General features: G+C 45.9%; 2 protein-coding genes across 2 annotated transcripts; both read right to left on the reverse strand.

Moving 5' to 3' along the window:
* Nucleotides 1–1,674: 1,674 nt before the first annotated feature.
* On the reverse strand, nt 1,675–2,496 carry LOC127313849 (ergosterol biosynthetic protein 28-like). Its single transcript, XM_051344319.2, has 3 exons — nt 2,304–2,496; nt 2,000–2,206; nt 1,675–1,905 (listed from the first exon to the last, which is right to left on the reverse strand). The coding sequence occupies exons 1-3, from the start codon at nt 2,446–2,448 to the stop codon at nt 1,832–1,834; spliced, it is 426 nt and encodes a 141-aa protein (XP_051200279.1). The 5' UTR covers nt 2,449–2,496; the 3' UTR covers nt 1,675–1,831.
* A 5,321-nt stretch (nt 2,497–7,817) lies between these two features.
* LOC127316291 (uncharacterized) lies at nt 7,818–8,814 on the reverse strand. Its single transcript, XM_051346691.2, has 2 exons — nt 8,289–8,814; nt 7,818–8,213 (listed from the first exon to the last, which is right to left on the reverse strand). The coding sequence occupies exons 1-2, from the start codon at nt 8,505–8,507 to the stop codon at nt 7,833–7,835; spliced, it is 600 nt and encodes a 199-aa protein (XP_051202651.1). The 5' UTR covers nt 8,508–8,814; the 3' UTR covers nt 7,818–7,832.
* Nucleotides 8,815–19,661: the final 10,847 nt, after the last annotated feature.

Here is a 19,661-nt window from a genome sequence, read left to right on the forward strand (position 1 = left end):
TCATTTAATTTTCTTTGCCTCGTAGGGTTTGGAGACGGTTCTCAGATCAAAAGGTCGGTGAATTCAAAAAAGAGCTACATTTCATGCGGTCAAAGGCTAAAAATGGTGGCGATATTAAGCCACCGGGGACCAATCTATGTGGATACTATGTCTGTGAGATGATCCGGAGATACACCTCTGAGCGCGTTCCGAGTGATACCAATGCTCAGAGGAATAACCTCCGGATGATGCTTAGTCCAGAAGCTCGCTTCCGACCACTTCAAGAGGAACTAGCTGGATGGTTCACGAGGGAAGTCCTCGATCCTAAAGGAGAACACCATTACGAGGACGTAGAACTATACATGCATTAAATTATGTATGGAAACTTGTTCAAACTTGTATATGGTCATCCGATGATATTGAATATATATTGTATATTCCTCTTAAATTCTTTTTGGTTCTAATTTCAAATTTGTTTGAAATTGTACATTCATATGCATGTATGTAGTACCGTAGAATATGTGAAACTCCTTCAAAATTACAATAAAGCACAAAAGAAATAAAACGATACAAATTAAACAGAAAACAGGTTTGGGTGGGGGGGGGGGGCAGGTTTGGCGGGGGGGCCTAAAATCCTAAACCTGCGGCGGCCTTTAGTCGCGGTTGGCCAGAAGAACCGCGACTAAAGGTCCTCCGCCCGACGGCCGCCTGGCGCCCACGTGAACGGGCCGCGACTAAAGGGGGGGCCTTTAGTCGCGCTCATTTGGTCGCGGTTGCGCAACCGCGACTAATGGCAGTTGCGAACCGCGATCAAAGGCCCTTTTTCCACCAGTGTGGGTCAACGAAGTTGTCGCCAGCCCGGCTCCGCGTCGTGGTCAGCGGCCGGTCGTTAGCTGCTGATATCCGTGTGGGCTCGTTCTTGGATGGAGGCGCATGGATCTGCACCCTGGCCGTCCAGTTCGGCTTGGACGCGCCGGCGCACGAGGAGCATGCTGATGGTGTAGATCGGATTGAACCGGAGACGATCTAAAGCAGATTGAACTAGGAATCTTGCACTGATTTGCACCAGATCTTGGGTCGTGGAGGTAGAGATTTTATTTGGCAAAAACAGATCTAATCTATGGAATTTGGGAATTCGGAAATTTGGATCTAATCTAAAACTAAGAACCGATTAGATCTTTGATCAAAACCGGGTGCCGCGCCCCCGAGGAGAAGATCTCCCCGGGAGTGGCGCTATGCGGAAGTGGTGAGAAACCCTAGGATCGGCGCCGTGAGGCTAACCGCTCTGATACCATGTGAAAATATAGAACCCTAATATTTATTGTATTGATCTGGATCCTGGTGAGGGGTTTATGTAGGAGTACAAAGGGAGGTTCTTGGAGTACAAAACAAGTTGTGCTAAGTTTAAACCGACTATTTCTCTAACTCTAGAATACTCCAATATCTCTACATATTATACTTCTAACAGGCCAAACGCTTTCCGCGCGCGACTGTCCCTGACCGCTTCTTGTATGGCCACTGTCCTCGGTTGCAGAACCTCTAGGTGTTCCCGAGTTTGGCCTACACCGCAGGCCAGTGGTGTGTTGCTAATGTTCGGACTGTTAATTTGTCTGAGTACGTACGTGTTTAGGTGCAAAGGCATAGGCATAGGAGCAAGACAGCAAGAGGACGCGGAACTGTGTGTTGGGAGTTGGGAATCTTACTTTCATTCATGGATCTAGTCAGAATGTGACACATGCATGACAAAAGAGAGGAAAAAGAAGTAGCGGAATTGCAGCGATATTTATTCAATGGCGAAGGGCGCAAGACTTGGTTGACTGACGATGGCGAGGCAGCTGTCGACCAGGCTAGCTCATGACTGCTTGGCAGCGCGTTGGCGAAGAAGTTGCTGCCTCCAGTGGATCACCATCCAGATGATCGACGGGACTGCACGAGGCCGAAAGGCGAGAATCATCAATCGAACTGTTAGTATATCTATCTATCTTAGCAGTTATACGATGCACGCAATCATCGGGACTACCTGCAAAGATGCCGAGGGTGCCGAGGCTCGCCGCGGTCGTGGTACCGTGAACCAGGTATTCCAAGACGAAGTAGCCATAGGCGTAGATGAAGGACAAGAGAGTCGCCGCGCAGAACGGCGCGTTGTCGAGGTTGAAGGCGCACATGAAGCAGAGCGTGCACGACAGGAGCGTCCACGCCCCGACGGTGCGGCCGTGCACATCAGTCACTGCATGCACGCACGGCGGTGTCGATTAGCCATGGCTGCACGGATAGAAGCATGGATTGAGGAGGAGGAAGATAGATGATTGAGCAGAGCATCGCACCGTGCGTGTTGGAGTAGCCGCCGGCGCGGACAGCCCGCGCGTTGAAGAAGCCGGACCAGGCAAAGCCGAGGCGGACGGCGCCGACCACCAGGAGCCACCACCCCAGCGCTGGTAGAGCGGCGACCTTCCTCAACGCCACGCCCATGACTAAGTACGGCCTGCGGCGTCGCCGTATGTGTGAGAGAAGTAATTAAGGGAAGGGAAATGATTCTGATCAGCCGACCGATCGGTCGAAAAAGATCGGTCGCGCAGACCGCATAGCCCCCGCGCGCTTTCTTCCTGGAGGGACGTTTCCCTGGTGGACCCGGTCGTTGTTTTGCTGCTAATTACTACTTCCTCCGTTCCTTTTTAATTGACTCAAATTTAGTATAAATTTATACTAAATTTAAGTCAATTTAAGAATGGAGTATTACTACTAGTACTCCATTACGTTTTGGCTAGCGACATATCCGCATGCAAGATTTGGCCTTCACGTGGTGAACCTGACACTATGGCTAACTTTTTTCCACTAGCAGTACTATGCATGCAACACCTACTAACCAATGTACCCTATGCATGTAGTAGTAGTGTTGATTTGTGCTATGTCCACACATTCTACTTTTACATTCTTAGGTACTCCATGAGCAGCATGTGCCATGTCTCTTGAACTTGGTGCCGCCCGCCCAAAGTTGGCGTCGCTGCTCAAGTTGGAACGGTGCAAACCGGCACTGAACCTTTAGGAGGTTGTGTCGATGCTATGAGGTCGCTACGTTCCATATAAACAAATCTTGTATGCCAAGCCAGATACTTAGTCAGCGATGCCAAATCGACAAAAAGATCCGCCATGGAAGATGATACAACCAAGAAAGTTTTTTACTTTTGTAACAAGCATATATGAATTTTATTGTGAAATAATGCTCTAGATGTTGTAAGGTTTTTTCTGTGTGTTTACTACAAGTTCATTTTCTCTCAAAATTATCGATGATGTATACTCTAATTATTTTTGTAACAAACACCTATGGGTTTTGTTGTGAAGGCACACATGAGATGTTGTATGGTTTTCATGGTGAATTCTCTCGAAATTTTCGATGTTGCATATAATCATTATTTTTGTAACAAACACCTGTGATTTTTGGTGTGAAGGCACACATGAGATGTTGTAAGGTTTGCATGGTGGTTCCTAGAATAAATTCTCTCAAAAATTTGATGTTGCATATACTCATTATTTTTTGTAACAAACACGCTTGATTTTTGTTGTGAAGGCGCATGAGAGATGTTGTAAGGTTTTCAGGGCGTTTGCTAAAAAAATTCACTCGAATTTTTTGATGTTGCATATCCTCAATATTATTGTAACAAACACATGTGGTTTTTGTTGTGAAAGCACATACGAGATGTTGTAAGGTTTTCAGAGAATTTGCTAGAATTTAGTTTTTCTCACAATTTTTTTGACTTTGCGTATGTGCTTTGGAATTGTAACAAACCCGTATGATTTTTGTTGTTAAGTCACATGCGCCACATGCTAGAAGATTTTCTATGAGATTTGATACAAGTTTGTATGTTTCCTCATTTTTCTGATGATGTTTACATGATTTCACAATGTTACAAATAAATGTTTGTTTTGTTGAAATAGTTGGTGGTTTTGTTGTAAATTTATATTTAGCAAAAATATGTTGCTTAACCACCTTTTTATTTTTTTGCAAACACATGGTTTTTTGTTGTAACCGTTTATGGTTTTTATTAAAATCAATGGTGATTTTTGTAAATCAATCCATAGAAATAATTTTACTAGAAAAGTGTATCCAAAATGTTGCAGACATTTTCACAAGTTTATTGATTCAGAAAAAAATGGTGCTAAGGATGCTATGTAGAAAAACTATTAATTCGAACTAATATTTACTCTAACACTTTTAGCAACAAGTGTGACAGTTTTACGTGTACAAACTCATGTGCACATAACAAAAAGAAATCGGTTATCGAGAACCAACCTGAGGTTGGGTGGTTAGGAGGGTGGTTGTACCCCCAGCCCACCAGAGTTCAAATCCCAGATTTGATATCTGTGTGTCTCATAAAGGCGGAATATTCATTCAGTGGGAGGCGACGTTCCCGTCGACAGCGAGGCGCCTGTGGTGACTTCGTCAATTTCAAGATCCAATCCGCTGGCTCAGTCTTCCGTAGATGCTCATAGGGGTAGGGTGTGCGTGTGTGCGTTCATAGGGGTGAGTGTATGCGCGTGTATGTGAGCGTCTGTGTTTGTACTGTATTTCTCAAAAAAAAAAAAAAAAATCGGTTATCTTTTGTTTTGTTCCACCCATGTGAGCAATGAGAGAGAAACATTCGTATCAATGCATGCAACGGTCTTCGCGTGATGATGGCATGCATTGGTCTCCAGAGAAATGGCATGCAGCAGCAGTTGCGGGGTCCAGCACGACAGCGACATGATGCTGCATGCATGCAACTGCAGGTTATTTCGAGTCGTTGGATGAGGATCGGACGACCGTGGTACAACCGATCCAGCGCGCGGGATCGGTCGCCCAACGGCTAGCGCGGCCCAAAAATCGATGTAGTCACCGGGTGGAGTGGAACTGTGGAAGTCACTTTGAGGGGCAGTTTTTTTTTTTGAGCACCTGACAGGAGCTCTGCCTATTCATTAAGAAGAGGGAATTTAGCCGGTTTATAAGGAAAACCGACCAAAAACTGATACAAACTCCACACCCGCGTCCAGTTTATAAGGAAAACCAGACAAAGAAAACCTACACGGCACAGTTTTAAGGGAAATCGGCGAAAACCACACTTGGCCACATGACCTAGCTCAACTACGTATGGAGCACCGTCGAATGACACCAGCACGAAGGCAACGGCGAGCACCACGACTGCCCGGTCCACATCACTGGAAAGGAAATCAGAGCCGAAGGGAACGGCTAGGTCTTTCAAGCTTCGCGGGGAGAGGCAGGCCGCAAGAAGCAAGCCAGCGGCACTCGCACACCGACGGTACCCGGAGACCACGACCCAAACCAGTGGTGCAAGCATCGACAACAAGTGGCTTCCAAGACTCCAAAAAATGACGCCTCCAACGAGGTCACGACATCCAAAGATGTCGCCGTCATCCAATCCGGCAAGCCGGATTTGGGTATTCACCCTGGAATGATGGGCGGAGGGGTGCCGGGACTCCACGACAATGCCTTCAAGAAGGAAAGCGACGCCGTTGTCGGCACCGACCAAGTCGGGCAAGATTTTCATCCGGAGACCCATCACAGCCGCCTCCACTGGGCTATCGCGGGGACAACCCAAAACGCGGGACGAACATAGACCACCAGCCAAAGGGACGCCGCCCACGCCAACGGAAGCATGTCCTGCCGCCCACACGTCCAGAGGCATAGTAGCACCACCACCTCGCTCCCGGAGCCGCCGCTCCGGATTCCACGTGCAACAGGCCGACCCCTCGCGTCAACCTGTCACCATCCCGAGACGCTGGAAACAGCGCCCCGCCCACCAAGAGCCGCACCGCCGCGCCACCATCCTTGCACCGTGGCACACCTCCGCCACAGGCCTGCAGGAACTAGCAAGGGCCGCCGCACCCCAGCCAGCCTGCCACACACGGTGGCCCTCCGCGGCCACCCCGAACTCCGAACTCCACGCGACCGCCACACCAAGGAGAAGCTGGGCCCGCACATCCCGTCGCCACTGCGTCCCCGGGACCGCTGCCCCGGCATCCTCTTCTTCGGCCAGCCGTCGGCGCCGAAGATGCTGACCAGCCTCCCTTGCCGGCTGCCCGCTGTCGGGGGCACGACCCCAACACCACCAACGCCACCATGGCGTCCCAGGGCCGCCGCCCTAGCCTCCTTGAGCGAGGCAGGCCTGCACACCCCCAAATCGAGCGCATCTCGATCTTGGAGGACGCCGACCAGGCCGCCCCGCTGGGCCCCGCGCCGAGGTCGACCACCGCCAGAGCAGCCGCGACCACCGCAGCGTCGGCGCGCAGCCACCACCGCAACCCCCCGCCCGAGCCCGCCGGCTCGGCTTCCTCAAGCCCCGACCGCCACCGCCACCGCCCCCACGAGCCGGTCCTCCACCGCGCGCCCAGGAACTCCCTGACCACCTTCGGCAGCGGGGTGCCACCACCACCGCGGAGGAGGCCGCCGGCGGCAGCGGCGGGGGAGGCCCAAGCGGAGAGGGTGTTAGGGGACCCACCGAACCCGCTTAGGGCACCGAATCTATGATGAGGAGATTCGCACGGCCGACGGCGCTGACCAGGCTTAGCATATATGTCTCAAGTATAAATAGAAACTTAAATTAGTATCCATAAGAATTTAAACTTAGGTATTAGGTTTGTACATCTACTCTACCAACTAGTTGAGCTAGAAACTTAGCGCGCAGCTAAGCTTTCGGTGTCTTCTATTTTAAGATAGACTAGGCTAAATATGATTTGAGATACTGCTGCAGGTTGCAGCCACCACCTAGGTACACACGGCGAATTTTTTTTAAATAATACGAATTTTTTATATAATTCCAGGAATAGCGCGCGATTTCAAAAAATTCCAAAAGTGTGACCCAGTCGGTTAGCTACTGACCGATCGGTCAGTAGCCGGCCGATTACAAGTCGGCTGCTCAGCCCCTGGCAGGCCCAAAAGTAATTGGTCGATAGCTGACCAATTGGTCAGCTACTGACCAATTGGTCAGCTACAGAACAATTGGCCAGCCACCCCTACATGGATTTAGTTTACGTTTATTACGAGGGATATCTGCTGGCACTTCTCCCCATTATTTTCCCGCCATATCTTCTCCCGCTCCCGTTCACACCGCTGTATTTCCCTCCCGCCAAATTTATCCCGCCACCCTTCCCGCCACTTCTTCCCGCCACCATCTCCCGCCAAATTTATCCCGCCACCATCTCCCGCCAAATTTATCCCGCCACCATCTCTCGCTATATTTTCCCGCCACGCTCTCGGATTTTTTCCTATAAAAGCAGGCATCGACACTCATCGCTGCACAAGTGCTTCTATCTCTCTATTTTTTCTGTTGGCTCACCCTTAGCCATCATGAGTGTGCCGTGCTCTGACCAGGAGTTAAGGCCGGTGAAGGCGAAGGCTGCAAGTTTGCCCCCGGGTGTGACTGCGGAGCGGTGTTGGTGCGGCCGTCTTGCTAAGGTTAAGCAGGTGGAGGATTTCTCCGATTCGTTCGGCATGAAATTTTTCATGTGTGCGAGCTATGAGCATGATCCACCCTGTAGTTCAGCTTCGTCGTCCACCAGGCCGCCGGGAAGATGTGAGCGGGAAAAATTAGGCGGGAAAAAGTGGCGGCAGATTTGGGCGGGAATAAATGGCGGGAAGATTGAGCGGGAAAAATTGGGCGGGAAAAGTTGGCGGGAAACAAACGAGCCAAAAATTTTGACACAACATTTTTGCGGCAAATTCATTTCACATTAGTACTAAAACTGAAATTAAGATACATTGCAGCTGAATTTAAAATACGGCTTATCACTACAACAGAATTTAAGATACAACGGCAAACTATAACTGAAATTAAGATACATAGCCAGTAGGTCACATCACTCTACTTTCCCTGCGTCCACCGTAGCCATTTTCCAGACTTGTCGCCACGTTCTTCTGCCACTTGCGCCTCAGCAGCTCTTTCCCTTAGTCTCTTTCTCTCCGCTTCACGAGCCTCCTTACGCACATCTTCCTCTGCAAACCTACGTGCAGCCTCATCATCCATCCTCTTCTGATTCACCTCGCGATTACGAGCTTGTTCCGCCCTTAGTTTCTGTATCTGCCTCTCTCGCTCTGCCTTTTCATTTGCACGAACCTTTTCTCTACGCTCCTCCTCAAAGAACGTTGCCCACGCACGCCGGTGTTTCTCCTCAACCTCCTGGCGCGCCCAATCTGGCTGCTCCGTGTCTATCCAGTGAAACCATTTGCATAGGGGCGGGGGAGACTGCAACACAAATAGTAACATTAAATCACATTCATAAATAAATTTATGCCTACATAAAATTATGTCGAAACATACCGGCGGCCTGGTGGACGACGAAGCTGAACTACGGGGTGGATCATGCTCATAGCTCGCACACATAAAAAATTTCATGCCGAACTGGTCGGAGAAATCCTCCACCTGCTTAACCTTAGCAAGACGGCCGCACCAACACCGCTCCGCAGTCACACCCGGGGGCAAACTTGCAGCCTTCGCCTTCACCGGCGTAAACTCCTGGTCAGAGCACGGCACACTCATGACGGCTAAGGGTGAGCCAACAGAAAAAAAAAGAGATAGTAGCACTTCTGCTGCTATGAGTGTCGATGCCTGCTTTTATAGGAAAAAATCCGAGAGCGTGGCGAGAAAATATAGCGGGAGATGGTGGCGGGAGATGGTGGCGGGAAGGAATGGCGGGAAGAAGTGGCGGGAAGGGTGGCGACAAGGGCAGGAGGGAAACACGGCGGTGTGAACGGGAGAGGGAGAAGATATGGCCAGAAAATAATGGGGGAGAAGTGCCAATAATAAACCTAAAAATCCATGCAGTGGTCGGTCGGTAGCTGACCAATTGGTCGATGGTCGACCAATTGGTCAGCTATCGACCAACTACTTCTGCCCTCTGACAAGCAGCAGCAGCCGACTGCCAGTCGGACTACTAGTGACCGATCGGTCAGCTGCTGACCGACCGGGTCACACTTTTGGAATTTTTTGAAATCGCGCGCTATTTCTGGAATTATATAAAAAATTCGTATTATTTAAAAAAAATTCGCGGTACACACGTACCTACAGGAATGATGGCGGAAGGTACTAATATCACCCCGCTGGATTATTCGAAAACATTACAGATGTTTATATCCCAGTTGCAGTATAAAACATTTTCTAGTTTATACATATGTAGTTATTGGTTTGTTTTCTTGTGAGAGCACGGGCAGTACTAAGAGCATCTCCAACAGTCACACTAAATTTTGCGCTGTAAAAGCACTTTGCAGCGCGCTCCATCCGTGTTTCGTGCGTGAGGTCATATTCACCTTCACCAGAAGCTCTAAATTTTAGAGCTGTAAAACTGGGTAGTTGTTTATGCGTGCAATTTGTACCGCACGCTTTTTCTGCGCGGTAGATATAGTGCACGAGATAGCACTTTTGCAGCACGCTCTACTTTATAGCGCCGATTGCAGCATCTGTTGGAGCATCAATTTACGCCTCTCGCGCGCTAAACTAGTCGCTTTTTTAGATACAACACTGAATACAGCGACTGTTGGAGATGCTCTAATTTGACACCATATGATCGGGTAGTGTTGTCTTCTATAGTCTGTTAGGTGCATGCATGCTCCCAGACTGTCTAATTGAATTGCCATGCATTATGTACACAATGCATCATCTAATTATCTAATCCAGAGGCCGGCTGGTTGTTAATCCGGCAAAGTACCGGCTAGTTGCACTTGACTAAGAGAGTACCAGTGGTCTCTTTAAAAAATGGAAACAGTTTTTTTCTAGATATCCAAATATAATGGAAAAAATTCAACTACATATACACATAGAGTAAGTACGCTACAAGTTCCGTTTGAAAAGATGTTGTATTTTAAGCTACATATAAAAGATAAAGTTTGAGATAAATAGGAGTTTTTCTTTTTGCAGCCCAAAATTCGACGCCCTTTTTAGTGAAAATTTGCACGAGTACAGATCAGTGTACGTATTCACGGATATTTTTAATTTATTTTAAAAGCTTCAAACTGCCATCAAATAAAATAGAAAACTGACCTTCAATTAGTTCGAGTGACACAAATTCTCTTTCACTACCTATTTCATATGATTACGTGTTGCATCTGAATGACATAAGAATTATTATCTCACTATCCCACTACGCCCTTGACTGACTCCTATTTCAGATAGTCATATAAGTTTACCTGTCTAAGTTAATTCTTCCACATCGGCTGGCCATAGTGATGAGTATTATATACTCCCTCCTTCTCTTAGCTTAGGGCGTATAATTTTTTTCGTTTTTTGATCACAGCTTAAGGCGCACATGGAGTAGAAACAACAACTTGTCAAATTTACCCTCACTAGGCCTGGAAACAAGGAGCCAGCGCGGGTTGTGATTGGGTGGGCATGGCTGTAATTATTGTTGGTTGGTTGTGCGTGGCTGGCCTTGAATTTAGGAGGTGCATGCAAGGAATCAGGGAGAGGGATATCAACCGTGCTAACTATTTAATAGGGGCAGGACCGGCCAAAAACTAATTTGCATGCCTCTCCTTAATAACCGTGCTGCCCTAAGGAGGGTATTAGTATCATGCATATGATACTAGTCTATGTTACTTCCTCTTTAGTAGGTAGTATCATAAGTGTGGTGACATGCAAATTTGTATTTATTCTCTCTTGGGATCTATAGTAGTACTTCAACATTGTGATCTAGTTGTGGCATGTACCAACGTGAAATTTTATTTGTTGGTACACGTGGATATGAACAAAATTGAATTGTAAAGTTCCAATATAGTATCATTCAAATATATCATTACAGATCAAGACTCGGAAATAGAGTATAGTCTACCGTGGTCCAAACTTCTTCCAAACACTAGTAGAAAACGGGGAATTAGCACCGGTTCGAAATGGTCATATACACCGGATGGCCAACCGGTGCAACGCATCCGGTGCTAAAGCCCCCCTTTAGCACCGGTTCAGTTACGAACCGTGGTAAAGGGGCACCACGTGGCGGCTGCCGAGCGCCCGAGCGAGAGGACCTTTAGCACCGGTTCGTAATACGAACCGGTGCTAAAGGGTCTGCCGCGGCAAGAAAACGCCACAAAACGCTACCGTAATTTTTTTTTGAATTATTTTCCACTACCTCTTTTTTCCTTTTTTAGAATTTCTAATATTTTAGTTATTTTACAAGTTTAGTCTCCAACTACACTTATCTATAGTCAAATTACTTACTCGTGTTCAAACTTCCCGCTCGGTCACCCATCCTCCCAGTACTCTAGCACTAGCACGCTTAACTTACAAGTTCCTTCCCGTCCCGCATCCAAGTGCTTCGCGCGCATGTATGTATGTGATACTAGTATCATATCAATCCTATTAACATGTTGGTCGATGTCATATTTCTTTATTATTTGAATTTCAAATAATTTTTTTAATAAACAAAAGTAATGATGTAATAATAATCTTGAATAAATAAATAAACATTAACTTTATAATTTGTATTATTTTTAATTACTTTCAATTTTATAATTTTTAATTTTTTTTTGCCAAACCTAAAACCTGAATATTTGAAAATCTTATAATTTGCTAAAAGTAATAGTAATCTTTATGCAGGATGCAATTATTAATTTTAATTTAAAAAAAAATAAAAAAAATCCTAAATTTCTAGCAAAAAACTAAAATCTTCCTCCTTTCATATTTTAATTTGGAATTTTGAGAATCTAAAAATTGGCTAACCGGGTAACCTTGATTTGTTAATATTTCCTAATAGTAGGTTGCGTATCTTACAGGAATTTCAAAAGATTTTATTTTTTGAATTTTCTATTATTTTCTTTTATATTTTACAAAGCTAAAAAAAGGCGATCCATAGGGGAGGGGGTGGAGGTGCGTGGGGAGCAGAAAAACCTTTAGCACCGCACGAATCGGTGCTAAAACTCTAGCTTCTAAACCGGTGCTAATGCACCCTTTAGCACCGGTTCGTAGCCGGTCCGGTGCTAATGCTCTTTGGAGCCAAAAAACCAAAGCCTCTTTTTCTACTAGTGAAATATGCTCAATCAAATCATCTTTTAGAGCTCTGTGGGTTGGACGATTACAGATTCTAGCATCTCTGTTCAGTACATCGGCAAATGCTGGCATGTCACCATGAGTAAATACTGATGGAAGGACGGTCAATGAGCCTGCTTCCTCATTCAAATTCAAATCAAGAATATTGCCAGCCTCTTCTTTTTCATCATGGACTATCATGTTGTGTAGAATGATGCAAGCTATCATAATATTATGGAGATCTCCCCGATCATATAGACGTGCCGGATGCTGTAAAATGGACCAGCGATTTTCAGGTACTCATCGAGAGCATCAGCCGGAGTACCATACGCTAGCTAGCGAAGAGCCGACGTGCTTTCTGGAGAGGAGAGAGTCCATCACGGTCTAGAGCATCTCTCCTTTGTGTGAACTCCGGAGACCACTCTCCTAGAGCATGTACCATTCGCTCGAAGAGAGGTCTACTGGGCTGAAACCAACGCCATTGTCTCCAGGTATACTGTGCTGAAACCACTATGATACACACCATTCACAGCAGTCCACTCACCATGGAAAGCACCGAGCCTTTTCTTGGTCCGTTGCCACTCTTGCTTCAACTGATTGTGATCTCTCTTTCGGTTGCTTGGTGGGGTACTGTTGTATAGGGCGCGAATATCGTCCCAGAACTTCTCACTCTTCTTACCATTCCCATCAATGGGATCAATTGAGCACTCCAACCAAGCGTTTGCCTAGATTGTGAACATTTAATTCAGTCGAGTCTAACAAGCTAGAAGAATGTAATTGCATATAAAAATGACTTGAGGAAGAATATCCTTACAATCGGACATGTTCCTCAGGTGTATAGGACAGACGTTGTGTGGTCCTTTCGCTCGGTTCATCGTCATCAACATTGATTTCCTTCCTATTCCTTTTGGAAGAAGTTGAATTCACTTTGGCAGGAGCTTTAGGATGCGGTGGCGGTGGTGGTGTTGAAAAGGAATCATGTGGCGAAGTACCAACAAAGTGCAAATTCTCCATCCTTTGGTTTCCTTGTTCGTGATGGTGCATTGGCGGTGGTTGGAAATTATACATATGCATTGGCGAGATTTGTCCAAAACTAAGCAAACCTTCAGGTGCAGGGGTATACAATGGCCTCCTATTGGAAATAAGATTACACCATGTCATCAAAATATAGTAGTTCCCTAAGAGTACCGAGTGTATGATCTAGCAAATAATGCAGTGCCAATGAGGGAAAAAATAGCAGCCATCAGTTATGTTGATCCTCTGTACAACTTTGGCACATAAATACTGAGTGAACTAAGCAGGCCACGGTCCACTTTATAATCAAAAAGAATGGAACCGTACTGATTCTATACTAGCAGAGTTAAGAGCTTCTAGTTCAGAGTCAGACCACATTGCATGCAAGCAGTTTCGCACATTCGACAGTTTAGCTTCAGTTTAACAACCACGCTCGGTGTGTTTCTGTCTATTCATCGATGAAAAGGGTAAACTAGTGCATGCCCAATCCAACTGAAAAATTGATCTAACAATTTGTACAATACGGCCACTTGATTTCCGCTACACAGGTGGCGGCGGTGGTGCTGAACTTACCATTGATTCATGCAGGGGTTGGTGGAGGAGCTTGACAGGACGCCATGGTAGAAGTGCGGTGGTTGTTATAAAAGCGACAAGCAAATAACGAAGAACGAAACAAGAACACACGTAGGGGACACAAGATTTAACGTGGAAAACCCCTTCCAACACAGAAGGGGAAAAAAACCACGGGCGCCAGCCAGCAAAACTTCACTATATCGGAGGTGTTTACAAACGCCGTGGGTTCTCTTATAATCTGATAAACCCTAGCCGGCGGCTTACAAGATGTATATATAGGCGGTGCCAACGATCCGTACCGTACCGCGGGGGGCTGCCGCCCCCCGCACCCCCCTTCGCAGGCGTCCCTGCAGGGCACGACGTACGGGCCTCGCTCCGCTCGTCAGAAGTTAGCCTCCCTTTAGTATATGAATTTGGATCACAATACAACAAACTCCACCTTGAGACAAATTCCATCTTGTAGCATGAACTTCAACAATCTCCTGAACAACAAAGGAAAAACACTTGCTGGCGCCAACAGCCACTTGGGCTAAACAGTTATACCAACCAAGCTCGAGCAAAGCTCAAACTTGGAAACAGGAACTGGCTTTGTCATCATATCAGCAGGATTATCATGAGTACTTATCTTGCATACCTTCAGTTTACCTTGAGCAACAATGTCGCGAATATAATGGTACTTGATGTCAATGTGCTTTGTCCTCTCATGGAACATTTGATCTTTAGTAAGGTATATTGCACTTTGACTGTCAGAAAACAAGTTAATGCAAGAATCATCTCCACAAAGCTCAGCATACAAACCTTTCAACCAAACAGACTCTTTGCCAGCTTCATTAATTGCTATATATTCTGCTTCGGTTGTAGATTGGGCAACAACAGATTGTAACGTTGCCTTCCAACTCACAGCACATCCACCAACAGTGAACACATAACCTGTGAGGGATCTTCTCTTATCCAAATCGGCAGCAAAATCTGAATCCACATAGCCTACGAGTCCCTCACCGGTCTTGCCAAACTTCAAGCAAGCTTTGGATGTGCCACGAAGGTACCTGAAAATCCACTGAACAGCTCTCCAATGTTCTTTACCGGGATCAGCAAGATATCGACTGACCAAACTCATAGCATAGGATAAATCAGGACGAGAACAAACCATGGCATACATCAAGGAACCAACAGCACTAGAATATGGAACTCGAGACATGTACTCAATATCTTCATCAGTACTAGGACATTGCAATGCTGACAATTTGAAGTGAGAAGCAATTGGTGTACTAACAGACTTTGCATCATGCATATTAAAACGATGAAGAACTTTCTGAATGTAATTATGCTGACTAAGAAATAACACACTAGATCTTCTGTCTCTTGTAATTTCCATACCTAGTATTTTCTTAGCAGCACCAAGATCCTTCATCTCAAACTCACTACTTAACTGTGACTTTAAAGTAGTGATCTCTTTCTTGCTCTTGGCAGCAATTAACATATCATCAACATATAACAGTAAGTATATTGGTGATCCATTGACAAACTTGATATAGACACAACTATCATACTTAGATCTCTTAAACTTATGTGCAAGCATAAATGAATCAAACCTTTTGTACCACTGTCTTGGAGACTGTTTCAGACCATAAAGGGACCTCTTCAACTTGCAAACAAGATCCTCCTTACCAGGCACAACAAAACCTTCAGGTTGGTCCATGTATATCTCCTCCTCAAGCTCACCATGCAGAAAAGCAGTCTTTACATCTAGCTGCTCAAGCTCAAGATCACGCATAGCCACAATACCAAAGAAAGCACGAATGGAACTATGCTTCACAACCGGAGAGAATACATCATTATAATCAATACCTGGAATTTGGCTGAAACCTTTTGCTACTAACCTTGCCTTAAACCTCGGAGGCTCACTAGGAGACAAACCTTCCTTTCTTTTAAATATCCACTTACAGCGGACAGCCTTCTTCTGTTTAGGCAAGGGCACAACATCCCATGTGCCATTCTTGTCAAGCGACTGCATCTCCTCTTGCATAGCAGAAATCCACTTCACGTGGTCAACGGATGCAACGGCCTCAGTATATGTAGCAGGTTCAGTATCATGCTCCACCTGTTCAGCACAACTCAAAGCATGATGAACAATATTACATTCTTCAATTAAACGAGGACGTGGACCTTTGTTACGCCTCGGTCTATCAGTAGCAATGGAACTATTTGTTTGCTGCAAAACAGGTGGTGAGTGCTGAACAACAGTGTTATCATTTTCATCAACATCATTTTCTTTCTCCTCCACGTGCTCCACCTGCACGCTAATCCTCTGTTGTTCATCATCAGAATTATCAGAAAAATCAACAGCATCAGTAACATCTGTAGATGAACTCTTATAAAGCATGACAGCCTCATTAAAGACTACATTCCTGCTATGCAAAACTTTCTTAGTTTCAGGATTCCATAACTTATATGCCTTAACTCCTGAACCATAACCAAGAAAAACACACTTAACAGCCCTGGGCTCTAGCTTTCCATTATCAGCATGAGCATAAGCAGTGCAACCGAAAACTCTCAACTGTGAATAATCAGCAGGTGAACCAGACCATACCTCAATAGGAGTTTTCTTATCAAGCGGAATACAAGGTGACCTGTTTATCAAGTAACAGGCGGTGGAGGCTGCTTCAGCCCAGAAACGTCTATGCATACCGGCATTAGACAACATGCAGCGAGCCTTGGAGATGATGGTTCTGTTCATCCTCTCCGCCACACCATTCTGCTGAGGAGTATATGGGATGGTGTGGTGCCTGACAATGCCTTCATCGCTGCAATAATCATTGAAAACAGTAGAACAAAACTCCATGCCATTGTCAGTACGAAGCAATTTAACTTTCTTTTCTGTTTGCTTCTCTACCATAACTTTCCACTTTCTAAAAGCATCAAACACATCAGATTTATGTTTCAGAAAGAATGGCCACACTTTTCTGGAGTAATCATCTATGATAGTAAGCATGTAATTTGCACCACCAAGAGAAGTCTTGCGGGAAGGTCCCCACACATCAGCATGCACATAATCTAAAATCCCTTTGGTGGTATGAACGGAAGCATTGAATTTAACTCTTTTATGCTTACCAAAAATGCAGTGCTCACAGAACTCAAACTTACTCAAATTGCAGCCATCTAGCAGGTCTCTCCTGTGCAATTCTGCCATGCCATGTTCACTCATATGTCCAAGACGCATATGCCACAGATTAGTTTTACCAGGTTCATCAGGAATAACAGCAGCAGCAATACCAGACAAAGTGCTACCTCTAAGAACATATAACTTTGCAGAATTCATATCACCAATCATATGAACGAGAGAACCTTTTGTTACCTTCAGAACTCCGCGAGAACCGGAGTGTTTGTACCCGTCAAGATCAAGGGTACTGAGAGAGATCAGATTTCTGGCCATGCCAGGTATGTGTCTCACATCTGTCAGAGTGCGTGTCATGCCATCATGCATTTTGATCTGAACGGAGCCAATGCCCACGATCTCACGTGGGTTGTTATCTCCCATACGCACAACATCTCCACTCTGCACAAACTCATAAGAACTGAACCAGTCTTTGTTACAGCAAATATGAAACGAACATGCAGAATCAAGGATCCACTCATCATTACCAGAAACACAACCAGCAAACACAACTAGGCAATCGCCATCAGAATTATCACTGGAAACAACATCAGCCTTACCATCACCCTCAGATTTATTTTTCGGTTGGTAAGTGCCGTTTCTTTTCTCTTTGTTCTGCAACTTCCAGCAATCATCAATATTGTGGCTAGTTTTCTTACAGTACTTGCAGAACTTACCATCTCGTCCCTTGGACTTTGAGCGACCTCTGTCGGTCTTGCTCTTATCTCTGTTGTAGTTGTTGTAGTTGTTGTTTCTGTTCTCGGTCCTTCCTCGGACCTGCAGTGCTTCTGCCTTAGATGACGAACCCTCTGCCTGCACCATAGATTTCATCTTTTCCCTCTGTTGGAGGGCCTCATAAACTTCGGCAAGGGTTAGTTCATCACGACTGTATAACAAGGTGTCTCGAAAATTCGCAAAAGAATTAGGCAACGAGACTAACAGTATAAGAGCTAGATCCTCATCATCATACTTTACCTCCATGGACAGCAAATCAGAAACGATCTCTTTAAAGATCGATAGGTGATTCATCATTGACGCACCTTCTTGCAGCTTGTGCGAGAACAACTTCATCTTCACGTGCATCTTACTGGTTAGATCTTTGGACATGCAGATCGATTCCAGTTTCAACCACAGCGCCGCTGCGGATTTCTCAGCCAGCACTTCCTGCAAGATATTGTTGGATAGATGAAGCTGAATTAATGAAAAAGCCTTACGGTCTTTCCTCTTTTCATCGTCGGTCCAGGTCTTGGTATCTTTCTTGCCAAAACCATCAAGAGCTTCATCCAGATCAGAAGATTGGGTAAGTATCGCCCTCATCTTCACTTGCCACAGAGAAAATCTCGTGGTGTAATCCAGCTGCGGTAGATCGAACTTCAAAGAAGACATGTCGCAAAACCCTAGATTGAAACACGGGCTCTGATACCACTTGTTATAAAAGCGACAAGCAAATAACGAAGAACGAAACAAGAACACACGCAGGGGACACAAGATTTAACGTGGAAAACCCCTTCCAACACAGAAGGGGAAAAAAACCACGGGCGCCAGCCAGTAAAACTTCACTATATCGGAGGTGTTTACAAATGCCGTGGGTTCTCTTATAATCTGATAAACCCTAGCCGGCGGCTTACAAGATGTATAGATAAGCCCAAGCCTCCGGCGACGGGCCTCGCTCCGCTCGTCAGAAGTTAGCCTCCCTTTAGTATATGAATTTGGATCACAATACAACAGTGGTGTGGAGGGGTTCGCAGAGGAGCTAGTCGAGACGCTTGAGATCTGCTGCCGATTGAGAGCTTCCGTCGTGATGAGCACCGCACGCTCACCGGTGTGCCTCCTAACTCCAGATCGACGAACTCCGGGGCTCACATCCTCCTGTTTGTATCCACGACCACAAGGAGGAGGAAGAGCTGCCCAAGAACCCACCGAATCCAGAGTGAGAGAGAAGTACCAGGATCTCTGCTTCGCCGAGGAGAGCACACAACTTCGCCTCTCCTGCTCGCCTCCACGGCCATCCAGAAGAAGCTCCGTTGTATGCCGCCGAAAGCATTGCCTCTCCCCTCGCATCCATGGCCGGCCAGGGGAGGCTTTGCTTCACAGCAGCTCAGCAGCAGAAGATCCGCGGCTCCTACTTTATTTGCGGAGACGGTGGCTCCCTCCTCGTTTCCATGCTCCAACCACAGGAGGCAAAGAAGCAAGAAAGAGAACCCTAATCCCCATATCTTGCCGCCTAGATCCGAGGTACGGCTCCAAACCGCCACAGAGGGACGAAAACTAGAAGGAAAACGTAAATATCTACAGCCGGCGCCATCTCCTCTCCATCTCCAGCCGGCTATTCCGGCGGAGAGGACGAAGGAGCGGCCCGGTGAGGAGGGGGAGGAGAGCAGATACTGTAGCGAGGTGAGAGCGAGATGGGGGGGGGGGGGGGGGGGATGAGAGCCGCATAAAGCTTGCTACATAGGCTCACCGGACATTTGGATACGTATGGAAGCGTATAAATATAGCTCAGACGGCATAGTAATGATTTTTTTTCAATGATCCACATTGATAGGCATGGAATCGATTCTTAATTATCCTCCTTTTGTAGTTATCTAAACGTGATTTTCTGACTGGATGGTTATTGACAGTAACTTAGAGTTAGAGATAGCTGTATACTAGATGTACTGTCCGTCTACATATAGTACACGTAATCTGCCTGTACTCTTGTAACCTGTATGTTGCTAATATAAATACATCATCACACGCTGGCCCAATAGGCGTACGAGCGTGCTTCCATATTCATTATAAGAAAACCTTTTTTTACATCAGCATACTCGGATATTTCTTTCTATCACTCCCCTAGTCAATATATGCATTTTAAACCTTTTCACACATATATGATGCCAAACGAGGATATATAGCTAAACTATAAACGAGTGACCAAATATATATACTCTACTCCTCAA

Source organism: Lolium perenne, chromosome 7 (assembly GCF_019359855.2).
Source record: "Lolium perenne isolate Kyuss_39 chromosome 7, Kyuss_2.0, whole genome shotgun sequence".
Taxonomy (NCBI): Eukaryota; Viridiplantae; Streptophyta; class Magnoliopsida; order Poales; family Poaceae; genus Lolium; species Lolium perenne.

Bases quoted from the DNA above. Each gene is read 5' to 3' on its own strand.
- LOC127313849 (XM_051344319.2), bottom strand. From the start codon at position 2,448: ATGGGCGTGGCGTTGAGGAAGGTCGCCGCTCTACCAGCGCTGGGGTGG. The intron at 2,207-2,303 runs GTGCGATGCTCT...GCGTGCATGCAG, and splicing joins CGGCTACTCCAACACGCACG to TGACTGATGTGCACGGCCGC. The intron at 1,906-1,999 runs GTAGTCCCGATG...GGCCTCGTGCAG, and splicing joins CACCCTCGGCATCTTTGCAG to TCCCGTCGATCATCTGGATG.
- LOC127316291 (XM_051346691.2), bottom strand. From the start codon at position 8,507: ATGAGTGTGCCGTGCTCTGACCAGGAGTTTACGCCGGTGAAGGCGAAG. The intron at 8,214-8,288 runs GTATGTTTCGAC...TTTGTGTTGCAG, and splicing joins CGTCGTCCACCAGGCCGCCG to TCTCCCCCGCCCCTATGCAA.